The following is a 16,599-nucleotide window of genomic DNA, read 5'->3' on the forward strand; positions in this document are numbered from 1 at the left end:
GATGGGCCGGGGCGGCGGGAGGGGGAGTCCCCTGCCCCCAGGAGAAGGGGCTGCGGGGTGCGGGGGGGCACATGTAACCGGGCTGAGCTTGCTTCCGACGGCCCCCCTTCCAGCCTTCTCCACTGAAACGGCCACTGCGCAAGCGTCTGAAGAACGCCGCTCGAAAGGCTCCCCAGCCGGCGCCCCCTTCCCGCTTCTCCGTCGCTGGGGGCCCGCCTGGCCCCGCCCACCCCCGGCACCCCCAGGGCTCCGCGTCTCTCGGGAAAAGGTCGGGAGCCGCGGGGCACCGCCCCGCCCGCGCCCCATACGCCCCGCGCACGCCCACCTCTCCACCCGGCTCCCCGGCGCCGCGCGCCCCGCCCCGCCCCGCCCCCGGCGGCCTCCCCGCCCCCGGCGGCCTCCCCCTCCGTCCCGGCGCCGCGCGGGAGCCGGAAGCGGCCTGAGCGCGCTGCCCCTCCTCTTCCGGGCCTCTCTGGGAGGCGGGAGGCGGGAGGCGGGGGCGGGGGGACGCCGGCCGGGCTCCGTGCGGCAGCGGCGCCCTCTGGCGGGCTTCGGGCGCAGCGCGGACCGAGGCCGCCGACCGCCCGCGCCCCGGAGCCCCGGCTCGGCTGCTCGGCCCGTAGTGGTCGCCAGGGGGCAGCAGAGGCCGCCTGATGCGGCAGCGCCTGTGGGGAGGCGGCGTTGCAGGTCGGGCCGGGCAGGTTTCCGAGCGCTTGCGTTCCGCCAGCGTTTTCATTCTAAGGGACTTCAGTCGGCGGCACTGGTTCCGGCTGTTTTCCGCTTAGCCGGTTGCTGGAAGGCCCCGCCGCAGGTCCGGGCGGCCGTCTGGACCAGTCCTCTGGGCCCGCCCGCGCTGCCGGGACTGGCCAGTGCGGACCCCAGGCCACCTTGCAGCCTCCACCCGCTCTGGTCCAGCCGCGCCCTCGGCCCCCGCCCTCCGGGGGCGCCTTCCTCCCAGGCTTCCGGCCTCGCTGGCCAGCTCCTCTCAGCCGCACGGGCCGCCTGCACTTGCCCCCTCTGGCTCCCAGCCCAGCCCAGGCCCAGCCCAGCGGCCTGCTGTCCACCCGCACACCTCGCACACTCGAGGCCCGCGTTCCCCTGGGGACCCCTTCCCGGCTGCTCCTGCTGCTTCCGCCTCACCTTCCCCACCTGCACCCAGGGGAGAGCCCCTCCCCAGCACAACAGGCCCCGGCCCTAGGTACCATCCACCCGCTCTCCCTCCCTGGTGCCCTAGTGCTGGCCACCCTGCTACATGGAGGCACTTGCCCAACAGCCAAACTGGCATCTCCACTTAGAGGTCCGCAAAACTGACATCCCTTCCCAATCCTGTCCCTGTAGCCCCCCCCAGCGGGTGCAGGGTAGACAGCCCTGGAATCACCCTGCGCTTGTCTTTGCTCCTCCCCTCAGACCCAAGCCATCAGGAAACCTTGCTGCGCCCACCTTCAGGACATGCCCAGTGCCTCACCCAACTGTGCCACCAGCTGGGCTGAGCCACGGCGCGCACGTGTCCGCCTGAACGACTGCAACAGCCCTGCGTCAGCGTTCCCTCGGCTTCCCCAGCCCCTACCCCAGAGTCTCAGCAGCCAGAATAATCCACTGAAGACAGCTGCTACAGAGGTGGATCCTGCCCCTCCTCTGTTCAGGATCTTGCCCTGGTGCTCACCCGAAGTCTGTACGGTGGCTGACAAGACCCCACAACACCTGCCCACAACACAACCCTGCCACCAGCCCCACTCGCCCCTTCTACCCGCTCCTGCCTCACTCACACGATCAACCACGTGGCCTCCTGGCGTCCCCTGCCACAGACCAGGTGCATTCTGCCTCATGCCTCTGTGCTAGCGGGTCCCTCCTGCAGGCATCCTTGGCTTCCTCCCTCTCCAAATCTGGTCCAACCTCCCTTTCTGGGTGAGGCCCACGGCGACCCACTTCCCAACCCCTCCTCCCCATCACCCTTAGCTTGCCAGTTTTTCTTCCTGTAATACTGACCTGATCACCTTCTAACCAGCGATATAATGGCCTATGTTTCGTGTTTCAGGTCTGATTCCAATGCCCCACCTAGAATGTAAGTTTCTGGGAGACGGAGGTCTTCACTTTGCTCACTGCTGTGTGTGCAGTTGCCGGGAGAGCGCCTGGCATGCGGGAAATCTCGTCAAATGAGTGGGTGAGCCCCTTTCCCATGGACTGGTGAACGTGTGCATGGGTACAGAGTGAGGGTGGTGCAGGCAGGGCAGCCGCTGGGCAGGGAGACCGAGGCCCAGTGTCGGCCCTTTTTCCTCCCCTACATCAGCTGATGTTTCTGTTACAAGCACTGACAAGGAAACCAGTGAAGACGTATAGAAGACTTCTGTGCTAGACTTCTCACTGCTCGGGCTTGTTAATATTCCAAGCAGAGCACTTTTTTTTTAGAGCAAATTTTTAAAAACAAAAGAGAAGAAAAAAAAAAAAACCTGGGAAATTCTTCCAAACATACAAAAATGCTTAACGATGACCAGGGGCCTACAGATCCATCCTCACAGAGGCCGAGTGGCTGAAACTTGACAGCCAGGGACAAGAAATATTCATTTTTAAACAATCATGTGGCTGGTTGGCTTTTGGGTACAGTGTAGTGGCCACATCGTTTCCCCCTCCCCCTGGAACCTGCCCAGGGGCCAGGCCGAAGGAGACCTTGCCAGGCAGGCAGCGATGTCGTCCGGCAGGCCCGTGTCCCTCCTCCAGCCCAGCTGAGTGTGTGTGTGGGGGCGCCGGAGAGCTGCCGCACCCCTGGTCTGAGAGGCCAGCATCCAGGCCTGGGGCCTTGAGACAACGCAGGCAGTCCTGCGGTCAGAACTGCAGCCTTCTTTAGAGGGAGGTAGTGTGAGAAGAGACCCCCAGGGTCTGTGAGCAGGATGGACTCTGCCCTTTAGTGCCCCACACTCCCCAGAGCCCAGGGTCCCGTGAGGACTATGGCCCCTTCCAATGAGAAAGAAGCCAGAGACGCCAGAGGGCCGCTCCTCGCCCTGGGCTGCAGCCCCTCCAGGCCGGCATCCGGCTCTTCTCAGGGGCCACGGGCTCCGGGTGAGTCCAGGCTGGGGTCAGGCGCCCAGGGCCGATGGGATCCGGGCTCAGGAAGCCCCCCTAGGATCAGCTGGCCCTGCCTTGCACCTAGCAGCCACCAGCTTAAGGAATTTCTTTCTGTAGGAGCTCCCCAAGCTGGCAGCCGCCTTGGCAGGGCAAACTGGATTTTTCCTGCTCCTGTCTCCCCAGCAGCCTAGCTGGGGTCTCTCCTAATGAGGGTCTGGTGCCAAGGCCTGGCCGCTCTGTCCCACTGGGTCCCAGCTGGTTTGCGCCTGCCCCAGGCAATGGGCAGCGACCCAGTCTCCGGCGGCCAGGGCACCTGGGGCTGCCCTGCCCCCCTGCAGCCCCGGCTCTGCCTTGGACTCCCCCTGCCAAGCCTCAGGGCCCCACTTTCGAGCTCTCACTGACCCACCTGATTCACGGTGGGTTTACTGTTACTAAACGGTCAACCTGACAGGGCACAAGATCCCTGGATTTTGTCCCCAGACTCAAGCCGTTGACAGGGTCGACATGGCGGCCAGGGGAGGGCAGGGGGCCTTCTGCAGGGCTTCTGCGGGGCTCGCTGCCCCCAGCTCAGACCCTCCCTGGAGCTGCTGGGGGATGCACCTCACGTTGCTTCCTTCTGGAGGCCTCTCTCTGTCCCATTTCCTGGGGCCTCATTAATTCCTCCCCACCTCGCCCCGTGAGAAAGCAGGTCTGTGTGAGCCTGGCCCAGGCCCAGAGCCGGGTCTGAGCGTGCCACTGTGTGGTTTGGGAGGGGGCCGGGTAGGGTAGGGGATGCGCCCTGTCCTCAACCTGATCCCAGAGAGAGGCAGGAGGGCTTTCCCCCACTGCCCCTGTCCCAGTTCCCACTCCACTTTTCAGGAACCCAAGGACCATGCAGCTCAAGAATATAAAACACAGCTGGTCTTCTGTATAGTATTTATAAAAGGGGCTGTGGGCCTCTCCACCCCTGCCCGGACTGGTCCTGGGGGTTTGGCCCCAGGAAGAGAGGCTCACGCCCCAGCCCTGGAATGTGAGCCGTGGCCAGGCCGGTGGGGGAGTCCCAGCCTCCCCCGGGGCTGGTGAAGGGGCAGGGCAGGGCCCTTGGGGGTGCCCGTGCTAGTCTCTCCCTCAAAAGAAACTGCTGGCTTCAGTGTGGGGCTGCTGGAGGGGTGGAGGAGGAGGGGGTAAGGTCTCAGATGGGGCTCAGGGAACAGGAGGGAGGGCAGGCGGGCTTGGGGGGCAGGAGCCCAGGGCGCAGACTGCGGCTCGGCAGTGGGGCTGCAGGCTGAGTGCAGGGCTGCGGGCCTGGGCTCCAGCTCTCTGTGCCCCTGCAGGCTGTGTGACCTCAGGAGGCCACTGCTGACTGCTGGGCCTCAGAGTGCACATCCATTTAAGGGAGCTAAGGGGCTTGGCTGGGATCTGGGGCAGCAGGGAGGGGGCAGGGGGACAGCCTCACCTGCTCCCCGCTCAGGAAGCCCCTGGGGCCGCAGGGCCTTGGTCCCGGCTCTAACAGAATCCTTCCACAGAGAGGATGTGGGGCAGGGCCAAATGCAGTCCTACTGCCCCATCTTTCTCCTTCCCCAACTGCCCCTGACGGGGACTGGGGCTCCAGGGTCCGGACAGGGAAAATGGGATGGGGGCGTCCTAGTGGCCCCCTCCATGATGGCCCGTCCCCGACGCCCAGTCACTGACGATGAAGCTCAAGCTCATGGTCATCAGCAAGAAGCCAAGCACAGCAAAGCAAAGGGCCTGTGGGGTCAGAAGTCAGGGTCGAGTGGAGGTCAGTACAGCCCCCTCAGCCCCACGCCAACCCACTGACCTCCAGGTCCCGCGCACCAGGATTTTGGGGGTAGACCTCGCGGGCTCCTTCTCAGTGGGCACGATGCGGAAATAGAAGATGGCAGGGAAGATAAAGATGAGGCACGGGGCGGACGTGGCACCTGCGAGGGGCAAGGCATGGCCGCCATGGGCTCACGTTGAGGGCTGGGCTCTCCAGCGAGACCAAGCGTTCTTATGGGGGGAATCTGTTCTTGGGCTCCCCTGGAGAGCCCGCCAGTCCCTCCCCTTGCTCTCTGTCCACCAGGACTGAAGGTATCAGAGGAATCTGTCAGTGAATGAAGCCAGCAAAGAGGAAATGCAGGCCAGAAGGACAGGTGAAGCCTTGTGGGTACTGGGCTCCTGGGTATAGCCATTCCGGAAGGCTTTTCCATTATCTGAGCGAATACATTTCTTTCTGCTTAATTCATTTCGAGTTGGATTTTGGACATAGGGAACCGACAGAACTGCTTATGATCGCAGTGATACCCAGCCCGAGGTCTGTGTGTCAGTCCCTGCAGAATCCGGCTGGGGAGTCGGTCTCCCGAGATGGGCTCCCCCAAGGATGTCTCAGAGTTGTCTGACCTTCTAGCTCAGAGCCTGACTGGCATGGGACAGTGGCCAGAGCACCAGACCTCCAGTCCCTCGGTCCTGGGGTGACCCGAGCCCCAGGGGAGACTCTGTCCCTCGGTCTCTGGGGACTTCAGTTTCCTCACATGTGAAATAGGGACAGGACCCAGGATCCTGTGCGGAGGCCCCTGACCCCCTGGGCTTCACCCTCCCCCACAGCAAGGGGAACTGGGTCATGGTTCTGAGCCCTCAAAAGGGATTAAAAAAGCCATGAGGACAAGACCTTAGCAGGCCACCCTCTGCACATGGCTGGCAGCCATCACGTATGTGTAGGGCATGAGCTCGGGGGCCCGCCAGGATCTGCAGAAGGGCATTTCTCTGGGGCAGTACCCTGCCTCTACACACAGTAGGGCCAGCTCCTCACCAATGACCCCAAAGATGCCCAGGATGTTGGGGGCGAAGATGACCAGCAAGTTGATGCAGGTGAGCAGGCCGGTAGCGATGAGAGCGTGCCGCAGCCAGCTGAACTCCCGCTCCTGGAATAGCATCTGCTGGATGGCGCGGCGCACCTGGTGGTGTGGGCGGCAAGTCATCCACCCGGCAGCACCCCCCTCCTGCCTCAGGCCCCCCGCACCCTTGCCCGCACCCGCCACCTCCCACCGGCTCACCGGGAACAGAACGATGGGCACCGTGAGTGTGACTGCTGTCAGCACGGCCACACGCACGCAGAGCACCAGCACGTCAAACGGGTCCACCTTGCTGTAGGTGTGCAGCAGCTCGGACTCCACGCCGGCTGTGGCAGGTGGAGAGGGTGGTCAGCAGGCGGCCCGGGGAGGGGCTGGGCTCTGAGCCTGGGTGGACCCTGACACTGTGGGGAGCGGCCACAGACTCACCTCCACAGCTGCGGGCACAGTCAGGCGTCACACACCTAGTGAGTGCCTGTGGTGCGCAGGGTGCCATGGCCACTGGCCAGCCCCTTGCCCCCCAGCCTGGCCTCCGCCTCTGCCCCCATGGTCCAGCCATACCGTAGAAGGTGAGGTAGCCGAAGAGGGCAGCCAGGAAGTACATGACATACATGACGGCGATGGACAGGTTGGCGATGTGCTGCATCTTCCTCTTGGAGGGGCTGCGGGCGGTGGGGGGTTGGCGTTGGGTTGGGCCACGCGGGGAGGCTCCCCAGGCCCGCAGCCCACCCGGCAGGCAGCCAGGGGAGCCTCCTCCTTGCCCAGCTGCCTCTCATGCAGCCACGGAATTCTCCGATAAATGACTTGGCCCCTGTCAACCCCCTTTCAGGAGCACATCCAGTTCCCAAACCGCGTACGGCAGCTGAGCCCCGGTCCTGACACCTACTCCTTGAGCTCTGTATAGATGGGCAGCACCTCGGGGTGGCACACGAAGGCAAAGGCCATGATGGGGACGGTGTACGCCGTCTGGGGGGACAGGGCTGCATCAGGGCAGCGCCCCACCCCCGCCCCGGCCCCGCCTGCGCCCTCGGCCGCGCGCACCTGCGTGTTGAGTGTGAAGTAGCTTGGGCTGCAGGAGGCTGTGGCCTCAGTCTCCCCCTGCAGCTGGGCCTCCTCCCTGCTGACCTCCACAAGGCTGAAGTTGCCCGTGCTGTTGGCCAAGCTGGAGGGCAGTGGGCAGGGCACGTGGAACTTTTTGTAGATGACCTGGGAGGGGGTGGGAGGACAAGGCCTCAGGGCCAGGCGGGGCTGCCTGGGAAGCCCCCGTGCAGGATAAGGACTGGGGGCGCTGCCTCCCCACCCGGCTTCCCCCCCTGACCGGCGCAGGGGGCGACTCACAGCGATGAGGAAGAACACCATGCAGCTGAGGGAGAAGCCGCTGGAGTAGCCCAGGTAGCCTGCGGGGGGGGAGGGCCGTGAGCCACCACCCGCTGCCCGCACCCCCAGGGGCCGGCCACGCGCTCACCCAGCTGCCGCATCAGGGCCAGAGGCAGAATGACCACGACGGAGACCAGGATCACCAGGTAGTTCCCGTTCATGTACCAGTCCCTGCAGGGACGGCGGCGGGGGGCCCAGGTCAGGTCCAGCTCAGCCTCGGGTGGGCTGCCTGCCTGCATGCGCCCCCACTGCTGCTGGGGTCACAGGGTGCCGCTGTGCCGCTCTGAGGGGCGCTTGTCCACAGCCCTGAGTCTCCCGATGCCCATCTGCAGGGTGGGCACCCTCCAGCACTCTCCTGGCGGAGGAGGGCCCGGGCACTCAGCCTGGTGTGGGACCCCTTACGATGCTCCTGCTGTTCTGGGGACATGCAGGTGTGGGTCCAGCCTCCCTGGGGGGTGGGCCCTGGGGCTTGGGGTGTTTTCCATGGAGGTCTTGGGTGTGCCAAGAGCCCCGGCCCCTGTGGTCCCTCCCGCACTTGTGTCTCGATCATCCTGCCGCCCACATACACCCCAAGGGGCAGGGAGTGCAGGTTCTAAAAAGGTGGGGGATGTGGTCTTCCTTTAAGGGGAAGCTCAGAGGCTGAGCTTTTTGGGAAAGGCCCCAGGCCGGGGCAGAGTCCTGGCTGCCCGCTCCGTGGCCCTCTGCCTGCTGGGGCTTGGCTGACTGGGGCCAGGCCCAGCTGTCTGCTCTGCCCCGCCCCAAGACACAGAGATGCTCTCATGGTGGCTACACTGCTAGTGGGCAACTGGGACACCACAGGCTTAATTTCTCCGTGGGGGGGCTACTGCCCGGGCAAGGTCAGGAGTAGCAGGCGCTTAGAGCTAAGCCCCAGCTCTCAGGCCCTCCTGTGCTCACAGGCCGCTCGCGGGCTTCCTCAGCACCCCCACCCCACTTCCCACCCTCCAGCCCTGCTCCCCAAGATGCTCCATGAACTAGCACGGACTGAGCATCAGCCGGCCCGGTCTCGTCTCTCCCACCACCCCACCTGGCTCCCAGGGCCAGCGGGAAACTTGGGGGGCCGGGCTAGGGCCCCCCCGCCCCCACCCTGCCCTCCCCTGCCCTGGGGCTCACGAGGTTTGGTCCTCCAGGTTCAGGAAGGTCTGTATGACAAGGGGCAACTCGGACTTGATGATGTACAGGTAGCTGGACATGGCTGGGGGGAGAGGGGTGAGCGGGCATCAGGGGCAGCCAGACGGGCCGGCCTTCAGGCTGCCCGCCTGCCCTCTGCCTGCGCGGGGCTGCCTGCCAGCCTCACCTCCGATGTTCTGCAGGGTGATGGCCAGGGCTGCCGCCAGCTTTCCTGGGGTCCCGAAGGCCCGGCTGCCCAGCTGCTCGTAGGCACGGATGCCTGGGCAGGCAAGACAGTCAGGCGTGCTCTCAGCGGCCCGCCCTCCCTGCTGCGGGCGGCTCCGAGGCTCACCCACGACTCCTGAGGACTCGAGTAGCAGGTGGATGGAGTAGCTGGAAAGCAGGGCGACGGCCGTCAGCAGGAACCTGGGGGAGACGGGCAGAAGGAGGCCTCTGGGGGCTGCCCGGGGGGCAGCAGGCCATGAGCCCGGAGGCCTGGGTGTGCGGGGCCTGTGACTTGGGTGTCCGGACCCCCAACAGGTGTGGGTGCAAGCTCAGCAGACCCCAGTGTGGTGGCCGCCACCCGGTTTGACCCCAGATGGGGCCCTGAGCTTCCCATTTGGCTGCAGGTCAGAGCTCCCAGGGGGGGACCTGCACACCCACACAAGGCCCGGCCGTAGGGTTCTTCTGCCATGGGGACACGCCAGAGGGACAGACGCAGGCCGGCCAGGCTGGCCCCGTGTGGTCCTCTCAGTGGGCTGCCCGGGTGGGAGGTGTCCTTGTCTGGCCGTGGCTGGTTTGCGGGGTGGGGGTGAGGGCCCAGCCATTGCAGCCTGGGCCCTGGGACAGGGGAATGGTGGGCCCTGGGAGGCGGCGGCCCCCGAGGGCCTGCGGAGGGCGCTCACAGGAACAGGACAATGCCCGTGTTGGCCATGGCGTAGGCGAGCCCCAGGATGCCGCTGCCCATGATGGCGTTGCTCAGGTTGAACACCGACATCCCGAACGACGTCTTGCCCTCGAACTGCAGCACCGGAGTGAGTGGGGGGTCAGCGGGCGAGAGGCACCTGTGCCCCCCTCACGGCCCCCTAGCCTCCCCGGCAGCCCAGAGCTGCTCAGTATGGTGCCCAGTCTCCCCCGGCTGCCCTGGCTGCCCGGCTCACGTCAGTGAAGTGCGGCTCCTTGCTGGGGCTTTTCTGCAGGAAGCCCTCGCCCTCCACACAGCTCTGGCCGGGGCCCTCGACCCTGTGGGCACAGGCCAGGACGGGAGCTCAGCTCCAGCCCTCGCCCACGCCATGCCCCGCCCGGCTCCCTGCCCCGCTCACCTCTGGCCACCTGCGCTCGGGGGTGTGGCTGGGAGCGGCCCCTCCGCATGCTTGCCGTTGGGCACCAGCTCCACCATCTCCGTCTGCAGAGGGGCCTCCATGGCCAGGGCCACCAGGACACCGGCTCTCCCGCCAACAGTCAGAGGTCTGCAGAGAGGACAGGCCCTCTGGTGTCCCTGCTCCCCCGGGAAGTCTGTGGCAGTAGCGTGCCCCCAGGTCACTCAGCACACACGTGCTAGGAGGCTCCATGCGCTGCCTCCCTGGGACCCGCCTCTGGGGACATCCTGAGGGGACCTCAGCCAGTACACAGCCCCGCCCACCACCACAGCAGCCCAGGCAAGCTGTTGGGGCCTCAGTTGCCCCAACTGTGAAGTGAGGGCTGGCTGGATGACCTTGGTGTCAGGACCCTGGCATGCTGAGTCCCAGGTCTCCAGGCCCTCCTCTGGCGGTGGGCCCTGCTGACTCCCCCGCAACATTAATGCCGGGAGACAGTTTCCTGTGCTGGCCCTGTGTGCCAGGGGCCTCCTAGCCAGCCTAGAAATGGCTCTGCCCGATGGCTGAGGCCTTGGGAGAGGGTGAGGGCTGTGGGCCCTGTTCCCAGCCGCCCGGCGGGCACTGCTAGTCGCCAGAACAAAGGGCCCTCTGTGGGCTGAGAGCTGGCGCTGGGAATGGCAGGCGCAGAGGCTACACCCCCGGAGCCAGGAGGCCTGGGGCAGTGCTGGGTGGCTGGACACCTGGCCCTGCCTGTCTGGCTGCGAAGGGCCCTCAGGGGGCCTTCCAGGAAACTATCCCTCCGCCCTTGCACACTGCCTGGGCCCCTGGGCTGCGTTCACCTTCAACCTCCCCTTCTGTGTGAGGGAACCCCTCACCCTTGGGTGCCCACTCTCCAGGAGCAGAGCCTTGACCAGACTCCCCGTGCCTCACAGCCCCAGGCCAGGCGCCCAGCTCACTTGGCCCCTGAGCCAATCCTGTCCCTGCTCCTGGTGTGGTTCTGCTGGGCTCCAAAGGGGCCAGTTCCTCTCCTCTCCTCCTCTCCCCCAACCCTGCCCACTGCCCAGACAGCTCACTGGCCCCTCTCCCATGCCTAGAGCTGGGAGCCACCTACCACATGCCCAGAAGGTACCTGGGCGTGGTGCCCCCAGGGTCCATAAGGACATCCGGAAGGCCAGACAAGACAGCAGGAGAAATGGGGTGAGAGTGGAGATCAGGGGTGGGGTGGCGCTGGATGCCATGGCACTCCCTCTGCTCAGGAACCCTGAATCCTGCCCCCAATCCCCCTTCCCCATTCCAGAAGGTCTCAGGTCTGCTCAGGACTGACCCTGGAGGACCACCGCCACTGCCCTGGGCATGCCCCCAGCCAGAGCTCAGCCCCCAGGCCCCCAACCTGCCTCTCCTACCTGTCATGGTGGCATGAACCTTTTCCTCCTGCAGCCCTACCCGGTCAGGGCTGTGACAACGGGAACCCCTCTTCTCATGCCCCCTCCCCTGGACCAGAGGCCCTGAGGTCAGCCTGCCTTCAAGCCTCTGCCGTGAGCCCCCCATAAGCACCCCAGCGGGGTGTGCAGGCTGTCAGCTGGGGCTGCCCTGGCTGGGCCTCCCGCCCTGGGCAGGCTGGGACAGGTCCTCAGCATGGGCTGAGTAGGCAGCCTGGACAAAGTGCCCTTCTCTGACTTAGTATCCTCCCCTGGCAGCCAGGCGCTGCATCCAGGGAGACCACAGCCCGCAGCAGGGCCATGGCCAAGGTACCTGAGGCCCTGGCTCCGGGCTCCCCATCCCCCAGCAGGGCCCGGGCCTAGACCTTCAGGGCCAGTCAGTACTGGGGCTTGGCAGCTGGCCCTGGAACCCAGAAAGGATGTGGACTATCCTTCCTTAAGTGGCTTCTGATCTGGAAGGGACAAAAGCCCCAAATACATTCCCCACCCTATGGGGGTGCAACTGAGGGAGCCACATGCTGGGACTCAAAATAGGGAAGAGAGAGAGAGAGAGAGAGAGAGAGAGAGAGAGAGAGAGGCATCAAGGAAGGCTTCCTGGAAGAGGTGGTGAGGGAGCCAGTTCTGAAATTCCAGTAGGAGTCCCTCAGGTGTGGAAATAGGAGAGAGGGCCTCATGCAGAGGGCAGAGCACAGGTCAGAGCCTCACGGTGAGGCTGTGCTGTGAGGGTAGAATGTGGCTCTGTGACCTCCGACAAGCCTGACAGTTCCCCGAAGGCCTGGCCAGGGAGCCTGGACCTCCACCCCTGGCAGAACCAGGGGCTGGGAGACCAGGGTGGAGGTCAGCGCTGGCCTGGTGGTGTGGAGTCCCAGCCACTCCCTGAGCTGGAAGCCCATTCCTGACAGCTCCCATCCCTCAGGCCTGCCACCTGCCACTTGGTCTCGGGGAGTCAGCAGAGACTCAAGGGAGAGCCCCTGCCTAAGGAGGGCTGCCAGCCGACCCTGAGCAGTGTGGGGAGGCCGGAGTGGGCGCCAAGCCTGAGGCCTGGCTTGGCCTGCCTCACTGTGTGGCTGCGGGCAGGGTGTCCCCACTCAGGGCTCCTTGGGGTGTGGCCAAAGCTGGGCACAGAGTAAGAAGCCTCCCTGGGCCTCTGCCCCCCAGGCAGGCCATGGGCTTCCAGGAGGGGTCAGGCTCCGGGTGGGGAGATCACTGCAGCCTTGGGCAGGTCACCAGAATGGCATCTTTTGTGGGCACAGCCTGGGTTCAGGCAGGAAATCGATGGCCCAGGCCTCTGCCCTGGGGCCTGTTTGCTCTGCTGAGAGATAAGGGCCAGGAGGGGCCAGGGCAACACCCGCCCACACGGGCATCACAGGGCGAGAACTCGTCAGGCACACCTCAGCAGGTGTCGACTTTGGCTAATTAAAGATGCCAAGGCCTAGGAATCCAGGCCACCGTGGGGCCACAGCCCGCGTCAGCTGCCACGGGAGCTCCCCTCTCCTCCCAGGATCAGGAGCCGGGAGCCGCCAGGGCTCAGGGGCATGACGGGTCCGCAGGAGCAGCTGGCCACGGGGAGGTGTCCACTCTGCCCCCCCGTCAGCCCTGTGGGTCCAGCCCCACAGAGCACGCTGCCATGGCCCCCAGGCTTCTTGTGCCTGGGCGGCCCTGCCTCAGTCCAGATCCTGGGGGGGGCAGCTGGCCTGGCTGGAAGGTGCGCTGTGCTCACCCCTGCGGGCTCAGGGAAGAGGGCTTCACCCAGCTCCAGCTCACCCATCCCTACCACTCCCCTCCTGGGCTAAGACAACCTGTGTCTCCCAGCCTGGCACCCCTCTGCCCACCTGCCTCTCCAGGCTTCAGAAAGAAAACACTCTCCTAGGTCAAACTGTCAGTCAGCAGGGAAACTAGACCTGTGGGCATGTCTACCCTGTATGTTCCCAAGGCACAGCTGCAGGGGTTGGTGGGGAGCTGCTTGCTGAGGTCAGAAGCCTAGGAATAGGCCTGTGGGAGGGCATCCAGGGCAGGGGAGGGCCCTGAAACACAGCCTTTGCCCCTCCCCCACACCCACCACTTCAAGTCTGGACCCCACTGGACCCAGCCCCATACCCAGTACACATCCCTTGTTGACCCCAGTGGGTAAGTGTCTCGTGTGTGGCAACGCCCAGCTGGTACGGAGGGGATGACACGCCAGAGGGGGCACATCCAGAGAACGGCAGACGGCCCAGAACACTGACGTACGGGCCACACCAACCCCTCTCCCCAGAGCCCCCCAGCCCGGGTGTCTGTCCCTGCGGCTGTGTTCTGGGCATCCGGAAGTGACTAGGAGGATCTAAGGGGCCCAGCTGGGGCCGGAAGGTGGACCTTCCTGTGACAGGGTACATTTTCTAGACACCCAACAGATGCTTCGGGCTGGGCCCAGCCCCTGACACCCAGGCCTCCCCTCCTGCTCAGGCCGTCCCCAGTGGAGGCCTCATGGCTGGGCCAGGGCCAGCAGCAGCCCCCTCCCCCCAGTGCCAGCCTGCTGAGAGGGACGTGCTGCCCGGGGCCCAGCTGAGGCAAAGGACAGGACATCACATGCCTGTGGCCCCCCAGGGGCAGGGGAGACCCCGAGCCAGCCAGCCCATCCTCCTCCCCGCTGACCTGGAATCCCCTGGAGGCAGCCAAATATTTGGACAGCCGGACTTCTGGCCCCAAAGAAAGCCAGAGCCTGAGGCAGCTCAGGACTCATCGGGGACCCCGATGGGGGGCTGTGAAGGCAAGCCCAGCTCGGAGGACAGCAGCCATCCAGAGGGAGGAGGGGGAGAGAGCACACACGCAGCCGATACGTGTGTCCATACCCACCCCTCCAGACAGGCAAAGCGCGAGGCATGGAGAGACACGCGGATACGGAGGGAAATACGGAGAGACGCGGGGAGACAGGCAGACCTGGGGCCAGCCGGCTGGCCAGCCATCCAGAGGTGGCCAAACAGTCATGGACAGCTGGATGGAGAAAGAGAGAGCGAGCGAGATGGCCCAGGAGAGACAGAGTCCCGAAGAGTGGGAAGGGGAGAGGGAGGCGGGGGCCCGGGTGGGAGGGCAGCAGGGACAGGCAGGCAAGGCCCCCAAGGAGCCCCAGGAAGGCTGCCACAGGATTCCTGTGCACCTGTGAGAGCAGGGGAGACCCCATCAGCTCGGTCCAGGGACTCAGAGGGCGTAACTGGGCCCCAGGGCCACAGTGCCAGGCACAGCTGGAAACCTCAGAGTCCCTGCCAGCCTGCCTCCCCGCTGACTGAGAAAGATGCACAGAGGTGATGGGCACTTGGAGAGACCCCCACACCAGTGGCCACGCACGTGTGCAGACGTGCTGGCTGACAGGCTGTGTACAGGACATGGCCCGCAGAGCGGAAATTCAAAACTAAGCCACCCCAGGTCGCTGGCCGGAAAGCCCCTCCTGCCCCAGCAGCTGGTCCTTCCCTTTGGCCCCCAGAAGCCCCGCCTGGTCCTGGAGTGCCCCCCCATCTGTCCTCTTATCCAGAGTCAAAGGCCAGCCCTCCACCCAGCAGACCAGGGCTGCACAGGGCACACAGTAGGTGCTCAGTAAATGTTGTCAAAGGAGTGGAAGGGGTTCAAGGCCCTTGGCAAATCCCCAGCCCAGCTCACCTGTTGTGAGGGGTCCCCTCTGAGTGGCCATGTCTGCACTAGATCACCCTCCTGCAGGGGCCCTGTCCTGCCATGGCACTGGCTGCCAGCCCACCCCAGCTCTCTGTGTGCACAGATGCCAAAACTGTACCTGCCTTGAGGCCAACCACTCCCTGAAAACGTTTCCCCTCAAACTGAGCACCTGTCCACATGCCCAGCCCAGACGTTTGGTGCCCTCAGCTCGACTCAGAAACCCTCCCTGACCCCACCCAGAGACCATGAGCCACCCCGCCTGGCCTGTCCTGCCTCACGCACTCCATTTGCCCAGGCTCCAAGGCTGCTTGCCAACTCTCGCGGTCTGGCCACCTGGATCCCGGGCCTGGGGCTCTGTCCTGGGCAGAAGGAACCACTACCGGACAGAGGGTGGCTGGGGAAGCCTGTGAGGGCAGGGGCTCTACGGGCCCAGGTACAACCGAGTCGGAGGTCTCCCCTCCCCCTGGCGGGAGGCACAGCGGCCCTCCGCACCCCAACCCGCAGCTCCAGCCCTCCTGGGGAGGAGCCAGAGGGCACCTGCTTCCTCCAGCCCCCGGCGCTTCCTGAAGGAAGCCTTCCACGGCTGGGCAGAACTCGGCCTCAAAATGGGACTGTCCCCGGATCGCTCCAGTTGTCTGTGCTCCAGACTGAGAACCTCCGAGCGATTCGCTTCCCTCCCGGGAGGACCTGAGCCCCTCGGCCAGCCGGTGTACTAAGCAGGAGGGGCAGAAAGTCCCGGGCCTCTTCCAGAGGCAGCCCGTGGCCCCAGGCAGTTACGGAAGTAAGAACAGGCCTGGCTGGCTGAAGATAGGACGGGCCTGGCTGGTGTCCGCCGCGGTGTGGGGGGGCCTTTGACTTCGTCCCCGCAGCCCTGTCCTCGGGACCGGCGCTCGGCGCGCTGCTGGGGGACAGAGCGGCGCCCACAGGCACAGCCCCTGCCGCCCTCCCCGCTGTAAACAAACGCACGCAGCGGCTGCGGCCAATCCCCGGGGCCTGCGGGGCGGGGGCGGGCTCGGGCTCCTGCAAAGCCAGCCCCGGGCCGGGCCCTCCGCCGCCCGCTCACACCCCCGCCCGGCGGGGTGGACAGGAGCGCGCCCCGAGCCCCGCCCTCGGGCCCGGGAGCCACGCGCGCCTTGTGCCCGCCGCGCCCGCTGGCCCGGGTGCAGATGGCACGGGCTCTGGGACCAACATGTACCCCGCGGCCCCTCGGGCAGCCTGGCCTGACCTGCCCTCAAGCCCCTGCCCAGCGCAGCCGGGATAAATATACCCGGCCTCCCGGCGTGCCAGCCGGCCGCTTCGCCCGTCAGGCGCCCGTCGGGACCGCGCTCCGGGGAGGCTCCCGGCCCCTCCCAGGCCCCCCGGGGACGCTCTCCATCCCCGCCGAGCTCCCCACACAGCGTCCCGCGGCCCCAGCCCCGGGCGCCGCCGACCTCCCGACCCGCCCGGCCCGCCGCGAGCCCCGAGGCCCCGAGGTGTCTCCCCCAGGCGCGACAGCACCCCGAGCTCGGAGCAGAGCCCTGAGTGCCGGGTCCCCAGCCCTGCGCCCGAGCGCGCCGGAGTTGGGGCGCCTGGCCGAGGCGGGCGGCCTCGGGGGGCTGCCAGAGCCCGGCTCCAGACGGCAGGGCGGGGCCGGCGCGGAGCCCTGGCGCGGTGGGCGCCCTGGCGGTACCTGCCTGGACGGTGGGGACGCGGGCGATCCGCTCCGGCTGCGCCGTCCGCTCTGCTCCAGGCAGAGGCCGGCCGCGGGGGATGAAGGGCGCCCGGCCCCGCCCCCGGCCCGGCCCCCGCCCGCCAATCCCCGCCGCCCGC

At 66.2% G+C, this 16,599-nt stretch overlaps 1 protein-coding gene across 6 annotated transcripts; it reads right to left on the minus strand.

Annotated features, from left to right (window-relative positions):
- Positions 1-2,667: 2,667 nt before the first annotated feature.
- On the minus strand, positions 2,668-16,528 carry SLC38A3 (solute carrier family 38 member 3). Of its 6 annotated transcripts, none has more exons than XM_036878070.2 (16): positions 16,460-16,528; positions 9,716-9,862; positions 9,554-9,635; positions 9,299-9,414; positions 8,746-8,819; positions 8,581-8,673; positions 8,397-8,478; positions 7,354-7,436; positions 7,227-7,285; positions 6,930-7,094; positions 6,775-6,854; positions 6,318-6,550; positions 6,093-6,217; positions 5,849-5,993; positions 4,876-4,979; positions 3,962-4,788 (listed from the first exon to the last, which is right to left on the minus strand). In XM_036878070.2, exons 2-16 carry the CDS (start codon positions 9,814-9,816, stop codon positions 4,684-4,686), a joined length of 1,647 nt encoding a protein of 548 aa, XP_036733965.2. In that variant the 5' UTR covers positions 9,817-9,862; positions 16,460-16,528; the 3' UTR covers positions 3,962-4,683. The 6 variants fall into 6 exon arrangements, with proteins under 6 accessions (XP_036733963.2, XP_036733965.2, XP_036733961.2 ...); XM_036878066.2 differs by having other exon boundaries at positions 16,464-16,523; XM_036878072.2 differs by lacking the exon at positions 16,460-16,528 and adding an exon at positions 14,779-14,803.
- Positions 16,529-16,599: the final 71 nt, after the last annotated feature.

This window comes from Manis pentadactyla, chromosome 1 (assembly GCF_030020395.1).
Source record: "Manis pentadactyla isolate mManPen7 chromosome 1, mManPen7.hap1, whole genome shotgun sequence".
Taxonomy (NCBI): Eukaryota; Metazoa; Chordata; class Mammalia; order Pholidota; family Manidae; genus Manis; species Manis pentadactyla.